The following is a 20933-nucleotide window of genomic DNA, read 5'->3' on the forward strand; positions in this document are numbered from 1 at the left end:
AAAGAAGTTTTTTTCCAATTAATAAATCATATATATATATATTTTTTAATACATGTATTTTTCATATCGTTGCAATGCTATGCATAATTTTTTGAAACATTTTGGGTCCCTTAGGAACATGAGTCCCAGGCCTTGGCCTAGTCAGCCTGTGTGATAATCAGGCCCTGGGCAGCCCCATTTCGGAAATTCCCCCTCCCTCCCCCTCTTGGTGACGGCCCTGCCTCCCTCCACCCGCAAGCTTGAGCCCATGAGTAAAGAGAAGCTGAGGCTGTCTTTTTGCGAATTTGCGTTATTCTAAACACATGCACGCGAAATTTACATTTTGCTGTAAGTTGACAGGCCCGAAAGACTTTGCTGTTAGTTGATCGGCCCGAAGCATGACCGGCCCACCGGGCAAATGCCCGGTTGCCCGCCGGCTGTATCCGCCACTGGTGGCAACTTTTGATTTTGTCAACATTACGTGAGCTGCTCAAGAACGGATCCAACAGGGAGCTATAACTCCCTATGAGAAACCAAATTGACCCTAAATTTGCGTTTCTAAAACTTTAAATTAGGAAAATTTCCCCGACCATTACGCTTCTTCTTACTGTTACAAAGCTTAAAATGCATTTTCAGGGCTTTAATTTTGAAAAATTTCCGGAGGAGAGCCACTCACCATCCCTTCCTCCCTTAATTTAGCCAAACATCGCCTAAAACAGCATTTTGGGGGCTCCATTTTCAACGCCCCCCCCCCCTTTCGTTGTCTAAAGAGTGCCAAAGATAGTTTTAAAGTGTGGTTTGAGGCCGGAGAATTTCGACCCACCGAAGACAGCATAAAATTACTTTGTTAAACCCTCAATAAATGTGACATTTTTCTGTATCCCTTCTTTCTATCCCTTAATGTTACTCAACAGCCCAAACGTGCAGTTTTATGCCTTTAGTCTCGAAACATTTCCAAGGGATAACGCCCACCCCATCCCTTCACATCTCATCTTTTAGCCTAATGTTGATTATTGAGTTTTTATAACTTCAATACCAACAAATTTCTGAGGGCGGTCAAACTCTGACCCTTCCTGTATAATGATTAAATATAGTCTAGTGTGTATTTAGGACATCAACTTCGAACTTTTAAATCCCCATCTTATCCAATGTCTCCAAAAATAGCTTAAAGTTGGGTTTTTGATACTTAAACTTCAGAACAATTCTAAGGTAGGATCCCAGATGTGCATGAAATCACCTAACGTCACCACAATTGGTCCAAATTTCGTTTTTAGAAATTTCTGAGGGTAGATCACAAAGCCTTTTTTTCTCAGTGATAACGAGCTTAAAATGAGCAACAGTTTCGAAAATGATTTTGGATGGGACCCCCCCCCCCTCTTTCGAAAAAGATCTTGGGAGGAAAACCCCCCTTCGAACTCCCTCTCAAACCGTTGTCAGTCAAACAACGGCTGAAGTCGCGTTTTTAGGACGTCATTTTTCAAAAAGTTTCAAGAGGAGACGGAAAAAGTATCTGATTTCCCAACATATTTTTTGGAAACATTTGGAAACCTATGCTGTAAAGGATACCCTACAATTGTGTTATCGAAACTTCGGCATCGAAAAATTTCCAAAGAGGTCCTGAACGTTCCCTATTGTCTTTAATGTAATCAAAGATAGACTAAAATTGATTTCAAGTTTGACAGTATTTCGAGAGGAAAATTCAGTCTTTGTTGGAGTTAGAGAACGCCCTTACACCACTAGATACAGTCTACATTCACAAGTTTTTCCGTTTTATTGAAAAGCTTTCCGTGTAGCTCCCCCAAACCTTCCCCAATATCTTCACGTATCCAAAGATAGCCTAGAATTGCTTTTTTAACACTTCAGTTTCGAAAAATATCCTGGAAAAGTCCTGACACCCTAATGTCACCAAAGAATGCATAAAACTAATTTTAATTTTGAGAAAAAAAGAAAACTGAAGGGAGCTCCAAGCATTTTTTCTATAAGCGTTACTAAAAATTAATTGAATTTTGAATTTTGACTTAACTTTTGTAATGTTTCGGTGGAGCTCTGAATTTATATTTTTTCTTCTGTAAGAAAAATCAAAGGGGGGGAAAAAAAAAACTTTATTTTCTCGTTTATAAAAATCTAGTTTCATAAAATATTTTTGACTCTTTAATGTCTCAACTATTTCCCATTAAAAAGGGCGGCAAATTGAGGAACCGCCCCGGGCGGCAGAAAGTGTAGCTACGGCACTGATTGACACCCTCATTCTCAGCATGGGCAGACGCTGTGAAACCTGCCTAGCAGTCGGGGGAGATCATATCCCCTACTAAAGACCGGATGTTTCTTGTTGGACACCCATCACAGGGATGTTTCGACTTTCAGTCTCATTGCGCTCCATGCTACGTTTTCAATAAAGCTTCTTTTTATCCCTCTGATTTCTTTTTTAGTAAGTTGATTACATTACACAAGTCCTTACGTATTGGGGATCTTACGGTATTAAATGTGTTGATTTGGAAAGTTTTTGTACAAAGTTATATTGAAAAAACCGACTCGTCCTTAATTTTTGCACACCAGTGTATACTTTCAATCTTAGTGTAAAAAATGTGAATAAAATCCGTGTCTAAAACCGTATACTTTGAAAACTTGAATTAACATAAAATTGTAAAATAATACCTTAAAAGTATTTATTTCTGGAAAATGGTAAGTTATACAAAACAAAAATGAGTAGGAGAAAAATGAAGTCTTCTAAATAAATGATTGATATGTAGAATATTTTTCAAGTCCATTTATTGTATGAAAATAATAAAAGGTGTGAGAAACTGGAATGAAAAAATAATTGTTTAGAACTGAGTGAATGAAATAAATTACTTTGACTGATAATAAATCATAACTTGAAGTAAAATTTGTAACTTTGAAAAACAGATAAAGAAAAATAAAAGCTTGAAAAAATATATGTGGGATGCCGAGCTACTGGTAATAACTATGAAAATGCTGGTATTCACTTATAAAAGCACTCATTGATGACATAGTTTTAGCTACTAAACATTTAATGATAACTAAACTACACATAACTAATATTTACAAAAATGATTACAATGCAGAAGTGCAGCCGTCTTGCTGCTCGTCTTAAACCACGTCTTACGTCTTTCGTCTCCTCAAAGTTATTCACTAATCAAAAAGTTTTACCGCCCTTGGCGCTGTTCGTTTTGTCGCCGGACTCTACGTCGTCATCTCTTGGCGAGTTTTACATACAAGAAAGCTAAATTGTATGAAGGGCTGTGCAAGTGTACCAGGGTGTACCAGAGTCGGCACCACAAGTTCGGCCGTCCTGCACTCGACTGGACCTCCAGGCGAACCTGAAAATATAGTAAGCAAAAAAAACAAAAACAAAACAACAATTAAACTAAAATTAAATTGGTTGCAAAAGTTTTTCGTCTTCAAAAGTTCAGTCTTTGATTTGCTCGTCTTAAAATTTTTCGTCTTCACAAAAATGTTCGTCTGCAAATGAAAACTGTCCGTCTTTAAAAATTGTTCGTCTTTAAAAATATTTTCTTCGTCCTCGTCTTTGAAAAAAATTCGTCTTCGTCTTTAAAAAAAAAAATATCGTCTTCGTCTTAAAAAATTTCACCTTCGTCTTTAAAAAAAAAGAACTTCGTCGTCGTGCGTTTCGTCTTTTATCATTTACTTCGTCTTTCTTTCGTCATTTGTGTTTTCTTTCATCTTTTTCGTCTTCTTTTGGTATTCGTTTTTCGTCTTTAAATTGAAAGTATGGACAGTTAGTTACAAAAAGTCGGTGTTCTTTTCTTCTATTTTTTCCACTTCTTTGCTTTTTTTTTTTTTTTTTAATTAACATTCCGAAATGTTGTTCCATGGTTTAAGGAATTCTGCGCATGTTGATGTGCAGTTTGGTCCTTCGTGAGTTCCTTCTTTGATGACATCAAACGTATTTCCTCCTTTCACCTTCGTTATTCTGTACGGGCCTAGGTACTTCGGTTTAAGTTTTAGGTGAGGTCCAAATTGCGTTCTTTTGATGGCGACCAAATCGTTAACTTCGTAAGGCTTCGGTTTTTTCCTTCGTAAATTGTATGTCTTCTTGTTTTCTTCCTGAATTTTAAAAATTTGTTCCTTCGCATGTTTTCTCATATCTTCTCTTTGGGCTTCAAAACTGGCTTGAAATTCAACTTCAATCATTTCTTTCAGCTTTTCAAGTCCTGCAATCTTCATCTTCGTTCCAAAAAGTAATTCAAATGGAGTTTTATCAATGCTTCTTTGATATGTTGAGTTAATGGCTTGTTGCAGTTTATTCGTGTGCTTGTACCATTGAGCAGGGTTTTCCAAGGACAATTTAGAAAGAATTGCAATAATTGTTTGATTAATTCGTTCGACTTGGCCATTTGCTCTTGGTAATCCTGTCGTTATAAAATGATGATTAATGCCTTCTTTTGCGCAGTAATCAGCAAATTCACTGGAAGTAAATGCTGGTCCTTTATCGGATATTATTTGTGAAGGGTTTCCAAATACAGTCTTTTGAAGCTCTAATTTGGCTATGGTTTCAACAGACGTCGTTGTTTTTGTTGGGTAGATCCATACAAACTTAGTAAAGGCGTCAACTACAACAAAAATGTGTTTGTAATTTTTGTTAGTACTCTCTAAGGGTCCAATGTGGTCAACATGATACGTTTTCAGTGGGACGTCTTCTTTATGCAATGGATGCAAAAGACCTTCTTTTTTTCCCTTTTTATGGTTCAGAAGTATACAATGGACGCAGTTTCCTATTATTTTTTCTATTTTCTGTCTTAGTTTCGGGATAAAATAATATTCTTCTATTTCCTTTTCAGTATACTTGATACCTGAGTGACTTTTCTCGTGCGCATTTCTTATTATTTCTGTTTGCATATTCTCTGGTACAACCACTAATTCTTTACCTTCAACAAATTTATATAATATTCCATTTCTATCACAATAATCTTCATAATCTGAAATTTTAAGTAATTCCTTAATAGTTTTAATTTCAGTATCTTTATCTTGAGCTGATTTCAGCTGTGGCAACAAATTATCGACTGAAATGCAAAACACATCGATAGGGGAGCGGCTGAGAGCGTCAACATGTGGCATCTTGCTTCCAGGACGATGTTCAATGTCATAATTAAATTCCTGTAGTAACAAAGCCCAACGAGCTACACGGGTACATAAGTCTCGTTTTGACAACGTTTTCTCAAACGCGGCGCAATCGGTTACAATTTTGAAATGAATACCCAAAAGGTAAACACGGAACTTCTTTATCCCTTCGATGACGGCTAGGGCCTCAAGTTCATAACTAGAATATTTCTTTTCGGCATCAGTCGTTTTTCTACTCATGAAATAGGTTGGATGAAAATTCTTTTCATTCGGTGGTTTTTGCATTAAAATTGCAGAATACCCTTCTAGGCTAGCGTCCGTATGAAGTTCAGTCTCAAATTTAGGGTTGTAGATTCCCAAAACAGGTGTGTCAGCTAACAACATTTTTAATTGGTTGAACGCATGTTTTTCTTCGACTCCAAAATGAAATTTTCGATCCTTTTTCAAGAGATCACTTAACGGCCTAGCTATTATGGAATATTTCGGGATAAACTTCCTAAAATATCCTGTTAAACCTAAAAAGCTTTGAACCTTTTTCAAATTAGTCGGCTCTGGAAAATTAAGAACTGCTTTAGTTTTTAAAGTAGATGGGAAAATATTTCCACCCTCGATTACATGTCCTAAAAAATCAATACGTTTTTTCAAAAAATGGGACTTCTTAAAATTGACTTCAAGTCCGTATTCGCTTGCAGTTTTTAAGACCAGTTCAAGCCGTTCAATACCTTCTTCGGCTGAGGAAGACAAAATGATTATATCATCCATATAAGGCAAAACAATACCCTTATTAATTAATTCTCGAAAAATAGTGTTGATATATCTTGTAAAGACCGCCGGAGAGTTACATAATCCGAAAGGGACTTGGCGAAATTGGTATTGTCCTTCATGCGTTACAAATGACGTATATCTTCTGCTCTCTTCACTTACATTTACATGAAAAAAAGCGTTTTTGAGGTCAATAGTACTAAAAATATTGGAGCCCTGCAGTCTATCCAAAATATCTTCAATTAGTGGAAGGGGAAATCGATCTTTTACTATAACCTTATTTAGTTTTCTATAATCAATGCATACGCGCGGTGTCCCATCTTTCTTTTTTACAATAACCACTGGACTGCAATACTCAGAGGAACTGGGTTCCACTACACCTTCTTTTAACCATTCGGCAACCTGAGCTTCGACGATCATTTTTTCTGAGAATGCCAACCTACGGGGATGATGAGATATAGGTACGTCATTTTTTACCAAAATTTTTAACTCAACATTAGTGGTTTTAATTTTTTGAGGCACATAGTTGGAAATCAATGTCTTTACTTTAGATCTTAAATCATGAGGAATATCAGGGGAAATATTCATTTCAACTTCTTCAGCACATACATTAATTGGCAAGACAGATAAAACATCATAATGTTCTGCATCTTTGGGTTTAGCTTGAATCGTAACACCATTATCATCAATTATTGTTATTCCTTGCATCAAAACATTTAGTCCGATAATTACATCGCAAGCCATTATTTCGTTATTCACCACAACTACATCTGCTTTACATTTAAAATTGTCAATTTGAATATCACTCTCAAAAACTCCAACTGGTTTTACTTGACATTTACCGAATCCTGACAAAACAGTATTTAAAGGAAGTAATTGAAATCGCTTACCAGGAGAATTCAATTTCTTAAAAACTGATTCCCGGATTAATGTGGCTTGTGACCCTGAATCGACAATAGCATTTTTTACAACTGAGTTACCAATTTTTACTTCTTTATTTAAATTTTTCTTCTTTGGAACATTTAAATGAGCAACGTCTGGTTTCTTATTAGGGCAATTAGAAGCTTTGTGCCCAAAATTTTCGCAGTGAAAACATTTAAGCCCCTTATCCTTGTGTACACAATTTTTTGAAATGTGGTTTTTCAAACCGCAATTGTAACAAATTTTTTCTCTGTAGTTTTCCTTGTTGGTGTTATATCGCGTCTTCTCATTATTTTGTTCATAGTGTATCTTATTTTTATTGTTTAAATCTCTTTTAAAATTGGAAGTATACCCACTCTTTTTTAAGCGATCATCATTTGACATTTTTTGCTTGGTTCTGTCGAAAGGTTTCTCATTTCTAGCCAAATCATTTCTCATTACTTCGTATACTTTGAGTTTTTCTTTAAAATCATTTATATCGCGCGCTCCATAAAGAATTGTTTTATTTTCCGGTTTATCTTGAATTCCCTTTATTACATAACTGATAAGAGATATGTCATCAATACGTCCAGAAAGAGCCAATTGTTTCATCTTTAAAAAATATTCTTGCGTAGTCTCAGAATGTCGCATTTTACGCTCGCTCATTAAACTATGAAGCAAAGCCGAATTAACTTGTGTTGAGTATTCTCTGATTTCTTTAATTTTTCATAAGAATTAATATTTTGTTCGGTGTTGATAAATAATGCGGCATTTCCTCCAAAACAGCGTTTAGCAAAAATAAATTTTTGAACTTCAGTAAGGTTAAATAACTTAGAAACACTTTCAAAAGTTTCTACCCAAGAAGAAATGTTCTCATGCGGTTCTGCATTAAATTTCGGCAGGGAGTGTTCAATATCAGAATAATGTAAAAGATAGCTCGTAGCCAAAACATTGCCTGAATCAGAATAATTAATTACAGGCGGCGGTGCTACTTTGTTTTCAATTCCAACAGATAAATCGTTACTAATAACTTCCTCGTTCTGACCGGACTGCTGATGATCCGAGAATGAGTCATCTTCTGAGTGCGAATGTTGTTCGTCAAGCTTTGACAGCTCAGTAATATCTGTCAGAAAGGAGAGAATGCTTTTCGCTAACTCAGATTTATTTCCTTCCAAGGGAATGTTCAAAAAATTTGCAATAGTTATTATTTCGTTAAGAGAAAAATTTTTCTCAATGTCTTTTAATTTATTTTTGAATTCATCTGATTCTGAGTTGTATTCAAATCCCGTAAAATTTCTTAAGCGCTTTCTATTGGAACTATCCCCGTTATCAGAAAATATAAAACGGTGGAGAAGCACTATTTTTTCTCGCTTAAAGTTTCTGAGCGCAAAGTCAATGTTTTTAATCTCTTTCAACTGCATATTTGAAGAAAATAAATTCACTCACCCCTTTTCCGGATGCTTGAAATCAGATAATCCAACAGAGAATTTAAGATAGTTCACCAGGAACAGTCACATTTGACTCAGTTCTTTCTCTCTTTTTTTTTTTCGGAAACAGTATCAATTAGTTTTCCGGTTAATCACACTTGCAAACATTATACTCCAAAAGAATTTTGGTGTAGGCGTTCCTCATATCGATCCTTAATCCCACTTCTGAATTTTTTGTGGGATGCCGAGCTACTGGTAATAACTATGAAAATGCTGGTATTCACTTATAAAAGCACTCATTGATGACATAGTTTTAGCTACTAAACATTTAATGATAACTAAACTACACATAACTAATATTTACAAAAATGATTACAATGCAGAAGTGCAGCCGTCTTGCTGCTCGTCTTAAACCACGTCTTACGTCTTTCGTCTCCTCAAAGTTATTCACTAATCAAAAAGTTTTACCGCCCTTGGCGCTGTTCGTTTTGTCGCCGGACTCTACGTCGTCATCTCTTGGCGAGTTTTACATACAAGAAAGCTAAATTGTATGAAGGGCTGTGCAAGTGTACCAGGGTGTACCAGAGTCGGCACCACATATATATATATAAAGTAATAAATTTGGAAAAATTGTAAACAATACAAAATAATGCATAGAGGAAAATGAAGTCTTCTTAACTCTAAATTATTTTACAAGTCCAATTATTGTATGAAAACGATAAAACGCCTGTGAAAGTGATTAAAAAAAAATATTACACTGAATGTAAAAAAATAATCATTTAAAATTGAATAAAATTCAATGAATTACTTTGGTTTTAATTGAATCTTCTCCTTGAAAAACTGCTATTTGATTAGTTTTATAAATCCTTACTTAGTGAAAAAAAAATAATTTGCAACTTTGAAAAGAAAAAAAAAATAAATAAAAATGAATTTTGTAAAATACAATGGGGTGATTTCCTTCAGTCAAAAGTACTACTTTTAGTCATTGAAATGGATAGAATGAGCAAAAAAAAAAAAAAAACATGGACCCAGAAAATACTTTCATTTTCCCAACAGTTGTTTTTTAATTATTTTTTTTTTAATGTTCGATTTTTCAAACAAGGCGTGGTCTTCATGATGTCTCAAATGATGCAATTTTGCGCATCTTTCTACTACGTTTCCACGTTATGATAATCAAGCAGCGAATTAAAATTGCGCTCTATGCTTGCTATCAACCATATCTTTGCCAATGCACGTGAGTAAAGATGCGAATTAAATATTTTGTTCTGTGAATGGCAACATTGAATGGCATTTCATCATTTGTGTTGTCACCCGATAGAAGTGTAAACAATAAAAGATCACCGATTTAAGTAATTTTTTAAAAATATTAAACTTAAATAAATTATTTAAAAAATAGTCAGATCCTATGTTTTTAAGCATGCTCTTTCAGAAAAAAATACTTTTAAATTTTTGGAAACGACCTCATTTTGAAAAAATAAAAAGTAACATTCTTTTCAAATAAAGTAACAATTTTGGTTGATGATACATATTCATCCTAATTAATACCAAAAGTAAATTATGTTATTTGATTGTAAATTTTAAAAATTAATTTGTTTTGGAAATAAATAATATGATACTCATTAAAGCATATCATAGCATAATGCAGTACAGATTCACTTCAAGGTATCACGATAAAAGAAATATGTGGTATCGTCTGTAGCGTAAGTTTTTGTTGACTCGAAGACTGGGTGTTTGAACTCCTACCTATGGTAAAAAGAAAAAAATCGCGAAAAATATTTCAAGTCCAAAAATATTTTTATTTTCTAGTCATAGATGGCAGTACAAGCGTTCCTAAAAACTAAGAACTTGTCGCCATTTTCTAAAAATTACTGGTAAAATGTTACAAGTGCGTCGCTATGGAAACCCATCGTTGCGATTTCCTAAAAAATTAAATTTCGAGCAAAGCTACTCAACTTGGGAAAACCCCATGCTCGTTTTCAGAAACCCTGCTCCTCAACCCTACTAGGGAGGGGATATGCTCACCCCCTCCGCTTGCTGCAGGGGAACCGGCTTTTTAAAACTGACAGGAAGGAATACAACTTGAAAGTCGAACTGTTAATTATTTTCAGTGACTTGCTGACAGATATCAGGAAGGAATGGTAGATAATTAGAGATCCAATATTGTGGAACACTAATTCTGGTAAAGAACATGGGACGTTGGAACGAGGAAAGTTTGAACGTTGGAAAGTTTTTTCAGAATTTGTACTACATATGTGATGAGAAAATTATTCATTTATAAAATTTGAAAATTGTTCCCGATTGACAAAGCAGGATTCCATTTAAATGAACAGAAAGTTTGTCCTGAAGTAATTGAACCTTCGTTCCAATATATTGACTTCGATAATAGCATTAGCTCTCTAATAGGCGGCTAGTGCGCAAAAGGGGGGGGGGGTTAGGGGGTGCTACTCCAAATGTTGACCCCGTGTTTTGTAAATTTGAACTATATCTTATTATTTTTTCCCATTACTACTGTCTAACCACGGATTGTATGGAAAGGTAAACATCCGGTTTACACGCGGAAATGGAAGCATCTATTAAATTTGAGGGATGTCAGATTTTGCAGATGTATGTTAGCCTTTAAATTAAGCAGAGTCTCATTCAAATGAGCGAAATACGCGCATCAAATTTTTATTTTCCCCCTCATTCAGATGGAGTCGCCTTAACTGGATGTTTGCCAATTCCATACAATCAGTGGTCAAACAGTATGAAGTGACCTCTGAAAAATGTGGAATGTGATACAGAAAATCGGGGCGAATGACCACCGTAAACTTTACCCTTCCAATTAAAAGGTCCATTCTTATGAAATAACATGAAAAAAATTCCATTTATTTGGAATTTTTATTTTTTATTTTCGTGAAATAAATCAATTTACCAGTAAAAAGTCATTTTTTCCATCGCTTGTTAATCTTTAATTTTGAAAAGTGAAGGGACAAGGGCCCTTTACTTTTGGAAGTGAGGGGACAGTCGCCGCCCTGTACGAGCTTCCTATGAGCTATCTCCCTCTCTCATTTGGCCTAGACTCCAATTTAAGTCAAAATGTTTCACAATTTAAACAATTCACTGAAATGAAATTAATCTTTCTGAATGAAAAGAAAACATTACCGACTATGAAAATGAAATCAAAGTCATTCTCTGAAAATATGTTGGATTTTAACTATTTAAAATGATTAATGTTTTATATCACAAACATTTTAAATCAAGCATCGTGTACATAGTTAATATGTTTAGCATACAAACAAGTCAAAATGAAATGCAAAATTGGATTACAAGGATTTCTACCAATGTATGAAGTTTTGGAATTAGGATTTGTAAAATTATATCTAATTATACGATTTTTTTTACAACTGCTTTTTGTTTTAAGAAGATTATATTGATACTAGAGGACCGGTCAGACGTTGTTATATTCAAACTTTGTAAATTGAAAAGTTAAAAAAGTTCAATCAACTATCAAGTGTTTGGACCGCTTTGTTGAAAAAGATATGGAAAAAGAGAATGTTTTTAAGATACTTGGAACGCATAATGCTTTCATTTGTTACACCTTGATTTATCTAATGCGTGTATCTACTCTAATGACTATTGAGCAGTTGTTTTATTAACTGTTTTTCCTTGCGTTCTTAAAGATCTTCATATATTTTTCTTAAAAATAGACATTAAATTACATTAACAGTAGCCTTAAAATCTAAAATAATCCCGCAACTCTCTTGTTAATCGCGAAAGTCGCCAAGCCACCACCCTGCTGAAATCCAGCTAATCGATCGGAGATCGAAGCGAACTTCGATCGATTAGAGGTCCAATCTTTTGAGTGAAAGTTTTTAAATGATAATCCCGCTCTCTCGCTGAGCATTTGTTTCACTTACTATCTTTCCTCGCGTACTTTAACTATATTCATATATTTCCTGATTTGTTCTTTCCACCAAAGTTTTGTGTCCTCTTCGGGACCTATATAGTTGTGAGGGTCCCTCGCATTTGCAACGCGGTAAATCCGACACAGTGCACTTGACAGTATTTGAATTAGTTAAATCAGACTGTGAAACCTTCGTCAACGTAAAATCTACAGATAATTTTTTGAAGTGAAACTCTTATGCGTTGCAATTCTGTGACGAATTGACGCAGTTTTTTTTTTTTTTTTTTGTCACGAAAAGTCGCACATGCGCTCTAATCGCTTTCTTTTCCGTTGTCAGTGATGGTTACGTGTTCTGTGTTGAGACAGTATATATAACCAACGCATTTGGATTATTGTTTAATGTTCTCGTTGTTGAAAATCTATTTTCTTCATTAAAATATACAATTTTGTTGTGAGTATGTTTGAAACGTCTTGGCAGGGACTCGGTCCATTGTCCGATGGGTTCGAAGCTTAGCGCTCAGTCCAGTGACGGAACCACAAGGGATGGGGGCGATCGCCCCCCCCCCCCCCCCCCCCCCAAAAAAAAAGGCTTGTAAATTTTTTTTAAAAATTCCGGGGAGAAAGACTAACATCCCCACCCCGAACATCACAAATTCACCTCCAGTTCAGTTTTTAGGACTTGAATTCCAAAAATTTCCAAATAAGAGTCTCCTCTCTCTCTTGTCATTGTTAGATCATCTCATCTTTTCCACTCTTGGAGCTTCAATTTAAAAAAAATAATCCCTCCCCCTAACGTTAGCAAAGTTGAATTATAAAAACGCATTTTTAAGACTCCAATTCCAAAAAAATTGAGTCGAACATTGCGTTTCTGGAACCTCAATATCAACGTATTTCCTTGGGAGAGTTGAACTCAATGCTTTCGCCTACTGTCATTGGAAAAGGCCTACACTTGCGTTTTTAGAACTTCCATTCTGGACATTTTCTGTTGGAGAGCCCCCATCCCATATCATCATTAAGGATTGTCTAAAATGATTACTTTGGAAACTTCAATAATGAAAAGCTGAGGGAGAGTTCCTCAACTGCATCGCTTAACACTGCCAAAGATGGCAACAATAACGTTTTTAAGACTCCATTTTTGAACAATTTCCCGGAAAAGGTTCCCGAACTTCCGATTACTGAAGTTCGTCTAAAATTACGTTTTTGGACTATCATTTTTGAAAATTTTCCGGGTAAAAATTCCGAACCTCGTCCCTTCTCCTAACGTCATAAAAGATGACTTACAGTTGCGTTTGTGGCTTACGGGGGATGTGAACGTGAAGAGTGAGCGATGTGCCCTTGGCGGGTTTGATCCACGGAATTTTACGATGATAACCCAGTTCCAGGACCGGCTCTAGTAGTTCTGCCGCCCTAGGTGATATTGGCAAGCGCCCCCCCCCCCCCGTTGAATAATAATAATTTAAAAAATATATTGAGAAAATAGAAATACTAGTAAAGTGCTTAAAATTTTGTGAGTTTCTAGTTAAGTTCCAAACTGTTTTTTTCATATACAAGCAGTGAAACAGATATATTAATGTTTTAAAAGATTTAATTCACGCAATTTGCCGCCTCTAAAATTAAATTGAATTTCTAGTTAAATTCCGAACTACGCTTTGCATAACGAACTATGCTTTGCATGTCCAAGCTTTGGTACACACTCTATAAGCCTAAATTATTATTTTTTTTTTTTTTAGCATCGAAGCAGTGAATCTTATGGCGCTGAAAGAGATATTTATACTTGGGGAAAAAAAAGAAAAAAAAAATCCGGAATTTGCCGTTTCTAAAATCTGCCGCCCTTGGCAGCTGCCTAGGTCACCTACCCCAGGAGCCGGGCCTGCTCAGTACTTTACTGCTCAGACAAAAAGATCTCAAGACTGGAGGATAAAGTTGGGTTAAGTGCTTACTGAATATACACTAGACGTTTTTAGGACTTTACTTCCGAAAAATTTCCGAAGAAGAACCGCCATACTTCCCAAATCATCGAAAATCGATTCAATATCAAAATATTTCTGGGGAAGGGTTCTGAAACCCATGCCTTCTTCTTAAAGTCAACATAGATGGCTCACAATTTCATTTTAAGACTTTATTTCCGATTTTTATTTTAGGGAACGTCTCCGAACTACCCTTTCCCAGGCATCATTAAAGATTCTGTAAATTCGTGTTTCGGAACTTCAATATTTAAATGTAACTGAACTCCTTCAACTTCGAAAAATTTCCGGAGAAAAGCCTCAAAATCTCGCTTCTTCTTTCTTATACCACCAAAGATCGCCGAAAATTGCGGTTTTAGAATAAAATTTTTGGGGGAACGCCCGGTGGTGGGGCTTTGATTTTACCGAGAAGGGCAAAAACGATGTTGCCGCCTTTACCCCCCTCCTTTTTTTAAACTTTGCATTCTTTGTACTCAAAGCACTTTCAGCATTCAGCTAAACTATCTTCATTACGTATATTATTAAAAAATAATAATAATACTAATAAAAACATGCTTCAGTTTAGAAACTTTTGAAAAATGTTTGTTATCCCTCCCCCATTCAATTTCAATAGACATTCGCCCCTCCCAAGAGGATCGTCTGGATCCGCCACTGAGCACTGTGATTGTCAGCCAGATTGCGCTGTGCGGCAATATTAATATGCGTAGGAAAACGATAATTTATCTTCTCAAGAACGAAATGATACACAATGACACATATGTATATAATTTTATGTAAATAAATGAATGATCAGCACGATCTATGCAATTCATAAGTGATTGATGAATAATTTCAATGTTTCCCTTTGATACAAAAATTTCACTTCTTACGTATGTCTTCGCTGCACACCCTGTTTTTTTTTTTTTTTTTTTTACTTTTGCCATATCGTTACCTACTGAAGTTAAGGGTTGTAATTTCAACTATCAAAATATCACCAAACAGGCAATGGCTTCGTTCAAATGTAGAAGATTAGAAACAATTTTCACCCGTCATACCTTGACGCACGACTTTCTAGTAAATAATAATTAATAGTAACAATAATAGTAATTGAAAAAAAAATTTCGCGCACTCAACTTTTCGCAATTCTAAGATGCTTTCAAAAATCGTGAAAATTAGTCTCGCCAAAATAGGTGCTTTTATGGAATATTATCGAGCGTACTAAAAAAAAGGCCCTGTGATTATTTTTTTTTTTTTTTTTTGTGCAATGGTTCCAATAATTTGGTGAACACTGTATATTTTAAGAGTCTAAAACACAGGACTTCTAAATGTACATATTTTATTATGAATTATCTCCTCAATTTTTGCATTTCAACCATTAATGATTGCAGCGTAAAATGAACTACAAAATTTTTTCTTGGATGAACTGCTGCCACTTTTTTTCTTGTCCAGCGTTCTGTCTCCATATTTTGGAAATGGTGTCAGAGTCTTCTATTCCGTAGAACAGGTACTTGTCAGGATTTGCTAGTTTGTAGTATCTTTCCCAGTCATTACCATTCCAGTAAATTGATGGAAATTCTCCGCTGGAATCGAAAATCACGAGCGAATCTTCCAGGACGTGCACACGAGGTGAAGTATATCTGTCGATAAAAATGATATTTTATGAATTTAACGAGGCTTTAAGGAATATTTGAAATTATTTTTACAGTAGTTACTTGAGAGAAAAAACTGTAAACGCTCTAATCTTACATAATTAAAAACTGCGCGCGTGTACCTATCTATCTATCTATATGTCCGAGTTACTTCTCCCGAACGCCAGCAAACTGACCATCGAACCAGGTATCGATGGATTCGTTATTTCCGTGTCTTTATTTTTGACTATTTAACACAATCCTCCGATAATAATTATCGGAGATATCAATTAAAAACAAAAAAAAAATTATGATACTTAGATTTCAGCATAAAATCCCTATTTTTCGAAGGCTTTCTTCCATTCAAATTATTATTCAGTGCTTCATCTCTACTTTCCGCAACAATGCTTTTATTGAAATTTGTAGCAATAATAGTCCAGTCATTTAAGCTTAAATTAGGTAAGAATCTCGGAATTCGAGATACCCAGCTGTAAGTCTGTAAATACTTGTATATTGACACCCTAAAAGTTGTCTCAAAACCTACATATGGTAGGGTGTACGCAACTATTAAATTTCAATGTCAAAGGTCACAAAAATCGGTTTTTTGCGCTTTTTTTGTAAATATGTCATTTTTTATGGGTTTTTTGCTCTTTGTATTTATTAACAATATTGTGGAATACAAAATTCTCTACACATTTCGTTAAAAAAAAATTTTTATACGGCGAACTGTTTTCGAGATAGAGGGCGGAGAGCGCACGGTCACAGGATCACTTTAGGTCGACCGGTGCCTCCGGTCGAAAACGCGCCATATATAGTTGATGAACTATATATGAACTTCAATATGGATTGAGTCCGTATCCAACAGCTCTATTTGATAATGATGGTATGAGAAAAACAACAAAATCGTCATTATATGACAACATGAGCCCAATTGATTTTGTTCTCAATGAAAATAATGTGACGTTCATTATTGATGGCGGATTTCTTCTTCATCATGTTGTATGGAGCAGAGCAGATACTTTTTCTATTATTTTTGATGAATACATGAACTATTTACAAAGGCATTACAGTTCCAAAATAATTGTTGTATTTGACGGATATTCAGACTATAGTAAGAAAAAGCTATGGAGCAGCAGAGAAGAACTGCTGCACTTTCAAAAACGTATGAAGTCTTTCGATGAAACAATGGTTGTACCAGTTGGTTGTACTCAAGAAAAATTCTTATCAAATCGAAATAACAAAGATATGCTCATTAATATGTTAATTGAAAAATTACAAGCTGCAAATATTACTACTAAACAAGCCAAACATGATGCGGAAGTTCTTATTGTTGAAACTGCAATTGAAGAATCAAAGTCTGAAAAAACTGCAGTTATAATAGGACAAGATATTGATTTACTTGTCATTTTAATTGGGCGTACACTGTCTTACGAACAAGAAATTTTCTTTAAAAAAGTTGGGGAAAGGAAATGTAAAAACGGAGATATACTCAACTAAAAGTTTTGATAATTATCCTCATTCCAAAACACATATTTTATTTCTGCACGCATTAAGTGGCTGTGACACAACTTCTGCGTTTTTTAAAAAGGGAAAAAAATCATTTTTAAAAGTTTTTGGGAAACTGACAAATTTAGATGAACTAGCTGCAGCATTTGAGGAAGAAAATTGTTCGGCCCAGAGATTATTATAGAGTGGAACTCAAACTTTATTGGCAGTCTATAATGCTCCGAAATCTGTGAAAAGTCTCGATCATCTTCGTTATATGCATTACGTCAAGTCTACAAAACTTAATAAACCAGTGCGGTTTTCAAGTATTCCACCAACAAGTGCAGCTGCTCATCAACATTTCAAACGCGTGTATATTATCAAGTTCAAACTTGGTTAGGACATGATTTGGAATTCCAGGTATGGAGTTGGGCAATGCGAAACGATTTTCTGGAGCCTATCATGACAATTTTACCACCTGCTCCAGAAGATTTGCTAAATACAATTTTCTGCAACTGCAAGAGTGGTTGCGGTTCGCAATGCGAATGCAGGAAAGCGGGCTTGCAATGCTCTTTAACTTGTGGCCTATGTAATGGGCAAGCTTGTCTCAATGCTCGACCATATCAGAGCAACATTAACGAAGATAGAACCTTTGACCCCGAAATCATTGAAGAACTTGAGACTAATGTCGTTGAAGACGATAATGAAGATCAGTTTGAAATTTACCAGCAGCCGGAAGACGACGATGAAGAGGAAGAAGATGATTAAAATTATAAATATTGTACTCTTTATTCAATTTTTTTACTTTTAATAAAAGTAAATGATATTTTTTAATAAAAAGCTTAATTCATAATTTATTTGTCTTTTTTTTTCATCATGTAAGAAGTTATTAATATTAATTAGGTTAAAATTCAAATATAATTCCTATATTTTCATTAACAATTCTGCAATTACATGGGCATGTAAGTGTTGTTAAGTAAATTAATACTGAATAAAAAGTGGATAGGTTAGGGAAAAAATGATATAATATAATATAATAGTTAATAAAATTTGACAAATATTTATAATCATTGATTTATCGATAGTTCATCAACTATATATTGCGCGTTTTCGACCGGAGGCACCGGTTGACCTGAAGTGATCCTGTGACCGCGCGCTCTCCGCCCTCTATCTCGAAAACGGTTCACCGTATAAAAAAAATTTTTGAACAAAATTTGTAGAGAATTTTGTATTCTACAATATTAATAATAAATACAAATAGCAAAAAACCCATAAGAAATGATATATTTACAAAAAAAGCGCAAAAAAAAGATTTTTGTGACCTTTGACCTTGAAATTTAATAGTTGCGTACACCCTACCAAATGTAGGTTTTAAGACAACTTTTAGGGTCTCAATATATAAGTATTTACAGATTTACAGCTGGGTATCTCGACTTCCGAGGTGAACTTACTATAATGACTGGACTGTAAAGAAAATCATCGAGAAGAAAGATCTGCATTTTTTTTTCTCGAATATGAACAAATAACATTCTAGCTTTTGTTTTGAGGCTTTTCCTGAAATCGTGAGGTTTAAAACTTTTCCTTTTTGATTATTTTCCCCGCAATCTTACCAAATTTTTTTTTTTCAAGCCTGATTGTTGAACACGTGTCACTTGACATAATTTTTATTTTTGAGGTGGACCGTGCAAAGCCGGTTGACGCAGCTAGTAACATCATAATGTACGTTGAAAACATATTAAGCCAAACGCAAGGCTCTGATAAGTAGCTTGACCTTGGAGAAGCTCCTTTTGGGGGAGGGGGGGTGGAAGATGAGAAATTCATATTTTTGTAGCCCCAATTACAGCTTATGGTTAAACAAACCGGTTTCTTTCACCCATATTTTAACAAATGGAATCGTTTTATTCTGCATCTATATCAACCAGGAGTTGGCGAGCGTCAACGAGCTGGGGGCGGAGCCCACTAGTATATCATTATCTTACATATAGTTCTTCAAGCCAACCTAGAAGTGTACAATCTTTGTTGCTATCCTTGTATAAAATGTAGATATAAAAAGTCGCTTGACCTTGGACGAACACACTTATTGTTTAGGTTGAAGGAGAACATTCGTATTTTGGCAAAACTACAATAACCGCAATTGACAAGCAAACCTCTATTATTTGAAAAAATGGAATCCTTTAATGCTTCACCTATCGGAATTCATCTTATCAGAACCAGATTGTGCAATGTTCTACGAACGCTTTTGCATTTCAAGCCTGATTACATTCTCGTACCCGCATTGTTTACATATTTAGCTTTATCACTAATGGAATCAATTGCGAATTTTGAAAATCACTCACCTATATAACATCCTTTTTCCATAAGACCAAACAATAATATTGGGATCAAATATTTCCACTGAATTCAAATAGTCATGATCATTTATTCCTCCTAATACAAAAATTGCTCCTTGGTAAACTTCAAATGCGAAATTATGTCTCGTAACCTTCGGAGCTGGAAGTGGATGCCATATGTTGCACCACGGGTCATACTTCTCGAAAATCATGCAAGAACTGCCACCAGCATCGCATTGTCCTAGAGCGTATATGAATCCTCCTAAAGCAACAGCGTGGACCATGTTGCACACCATGGGCTTAATTGGTTCCCAGCACAACAGATCCGAATTATATTTTTCAGCGACAGGTGGATAAAATTCTCTGGAAAGATTTTGAAAGCAACCTCCTAAGGCATAGATGGATTTTCCTAGAACAACCATGCTGCATCTGTTCCGTGCCACACGTGGTAAGGAGAACCAAAACTGATTAAGAATATCGAAGGCCACATTTTCGCCTGAAAAGGAGTTGAACATGAAAACTATATGATCGATCATTGTAACGAAGTTCGGGAAAAAATCATTGCAGAAACTGAGTTTTCGGTAAAGATCCAAGTTGCTGTCAAATGTGAGATAAATTTCAGATTGGTTTTTCTGGAAGGATAACCACTTAACGATGAAATAAAGTTTTTTTGGCTGCCGTATTTTAACAGAAAACTTTTCAGGATTCAATAGTTTTAGAGTTTCAACCATTTCATTTTTAACAAAATCAAAAGAGCATTCCAGAACCATAGGATCTTGGGAAAGATTTAAGAAATTAAAATCAGCTTGTAGATCTTGTTTAGATTGTTCAGAGAAGTCCAAGAATACATGCAGCCATATATGTGGCAAGCAGCGCAGTCGGATCGTCAAATCTTTCTTTATCCATTGAGTGACTACTCCCCACAAAATTTCTTCATTTGTCACATTCAAGCATGCCTCTTTTATTAGCAATGTCAGTACCTCCATCGGAAGATTGGTCAAACTTTCAATTTCCTCCAGCACAATCTCTTCAAAATGCACTTGAATGAAGCGAAAACAAATCTTTTCGATTTTCAATCTCTCGATTAACAAAGCCACTCTGTATGCAGATACGCAGTTCTTTACTGTTAGAGAAAAAGCAACGAATCGTCGACAGTACTGAACTAATTCTTCCAGAAGAAAATAATCAGCAGCAATGAGGATCTGGAGGACATTTTCAGCCGTGAGCGGCATTTTTCCAGTATACATGTAGTTGATTATGAGGCTCATTGCTTCTCCACAAATCCCTGGTATAAGAATAATCTCTTGTTGCTTATTCCATTCGAATAGCTTCAGGAAGTATTTACTTTGCTGGGAAAGTTTATTTCGGTGTACCTTAAAAACACATCCATCACTCGTTTGGATACCAACATCGTTCATTTTGTGAATTACATGAAATTTCTTGGTGCTCTTAGCAAGGGTGTTAATTTTCTTCCTACTAGAATTCTTATGACGTTA

At 35.2% G+C, this 20933-nt stretch overlaps 2 protein-coding genes across 2 annotated transcripts in view; one reads left to right on the top strand and one right to left on the bottom strand.

Annotated features, from left to right (window-relative positions):
- The window catches only part of LOC129223163 (N-acetylgalactosamine kinase-like), a 105868-nt gene that overhangs the window by 42636 nt on the left and 42299 nt on the right, over positions 1 to 20933 (top strand). The gene's annotated exons all lie outside the window — the stretch shown is intronic.
- On the bottom strand, positions 15394 to 20855 carry LOC129223164 (kelch-like protein 20). Its single transcript, XM_054857732.1, has 2 exons — positions 19444 to 20855; positions 15394 to 15631 (listed from the first exon to the last, which is right to left on the bottom strand). Exons 1-2 carry the CDS (start codon positions 20853 to 20855, stop codon positions 15394 to 15396), a joined length of 1650 nt encoding a protein of 549 aa, XP_054713707.1.

The sequence above is a fragment of the Uloborus diversus genome, chromosome 5 (genome assembly GCF_026930045.1).
Source record: "Uloborus diversus isolate 005 chromosome 5, Udiv.v.3.1, whole genome shotgun sequence".
NCBI classification, from domain to species: domain Eukaryota; kingdom Metazoa; phylum Arthropoda; class Arachnida; order Araneae; family Uloboridae; genus Uloborus; species Uloborus diversus.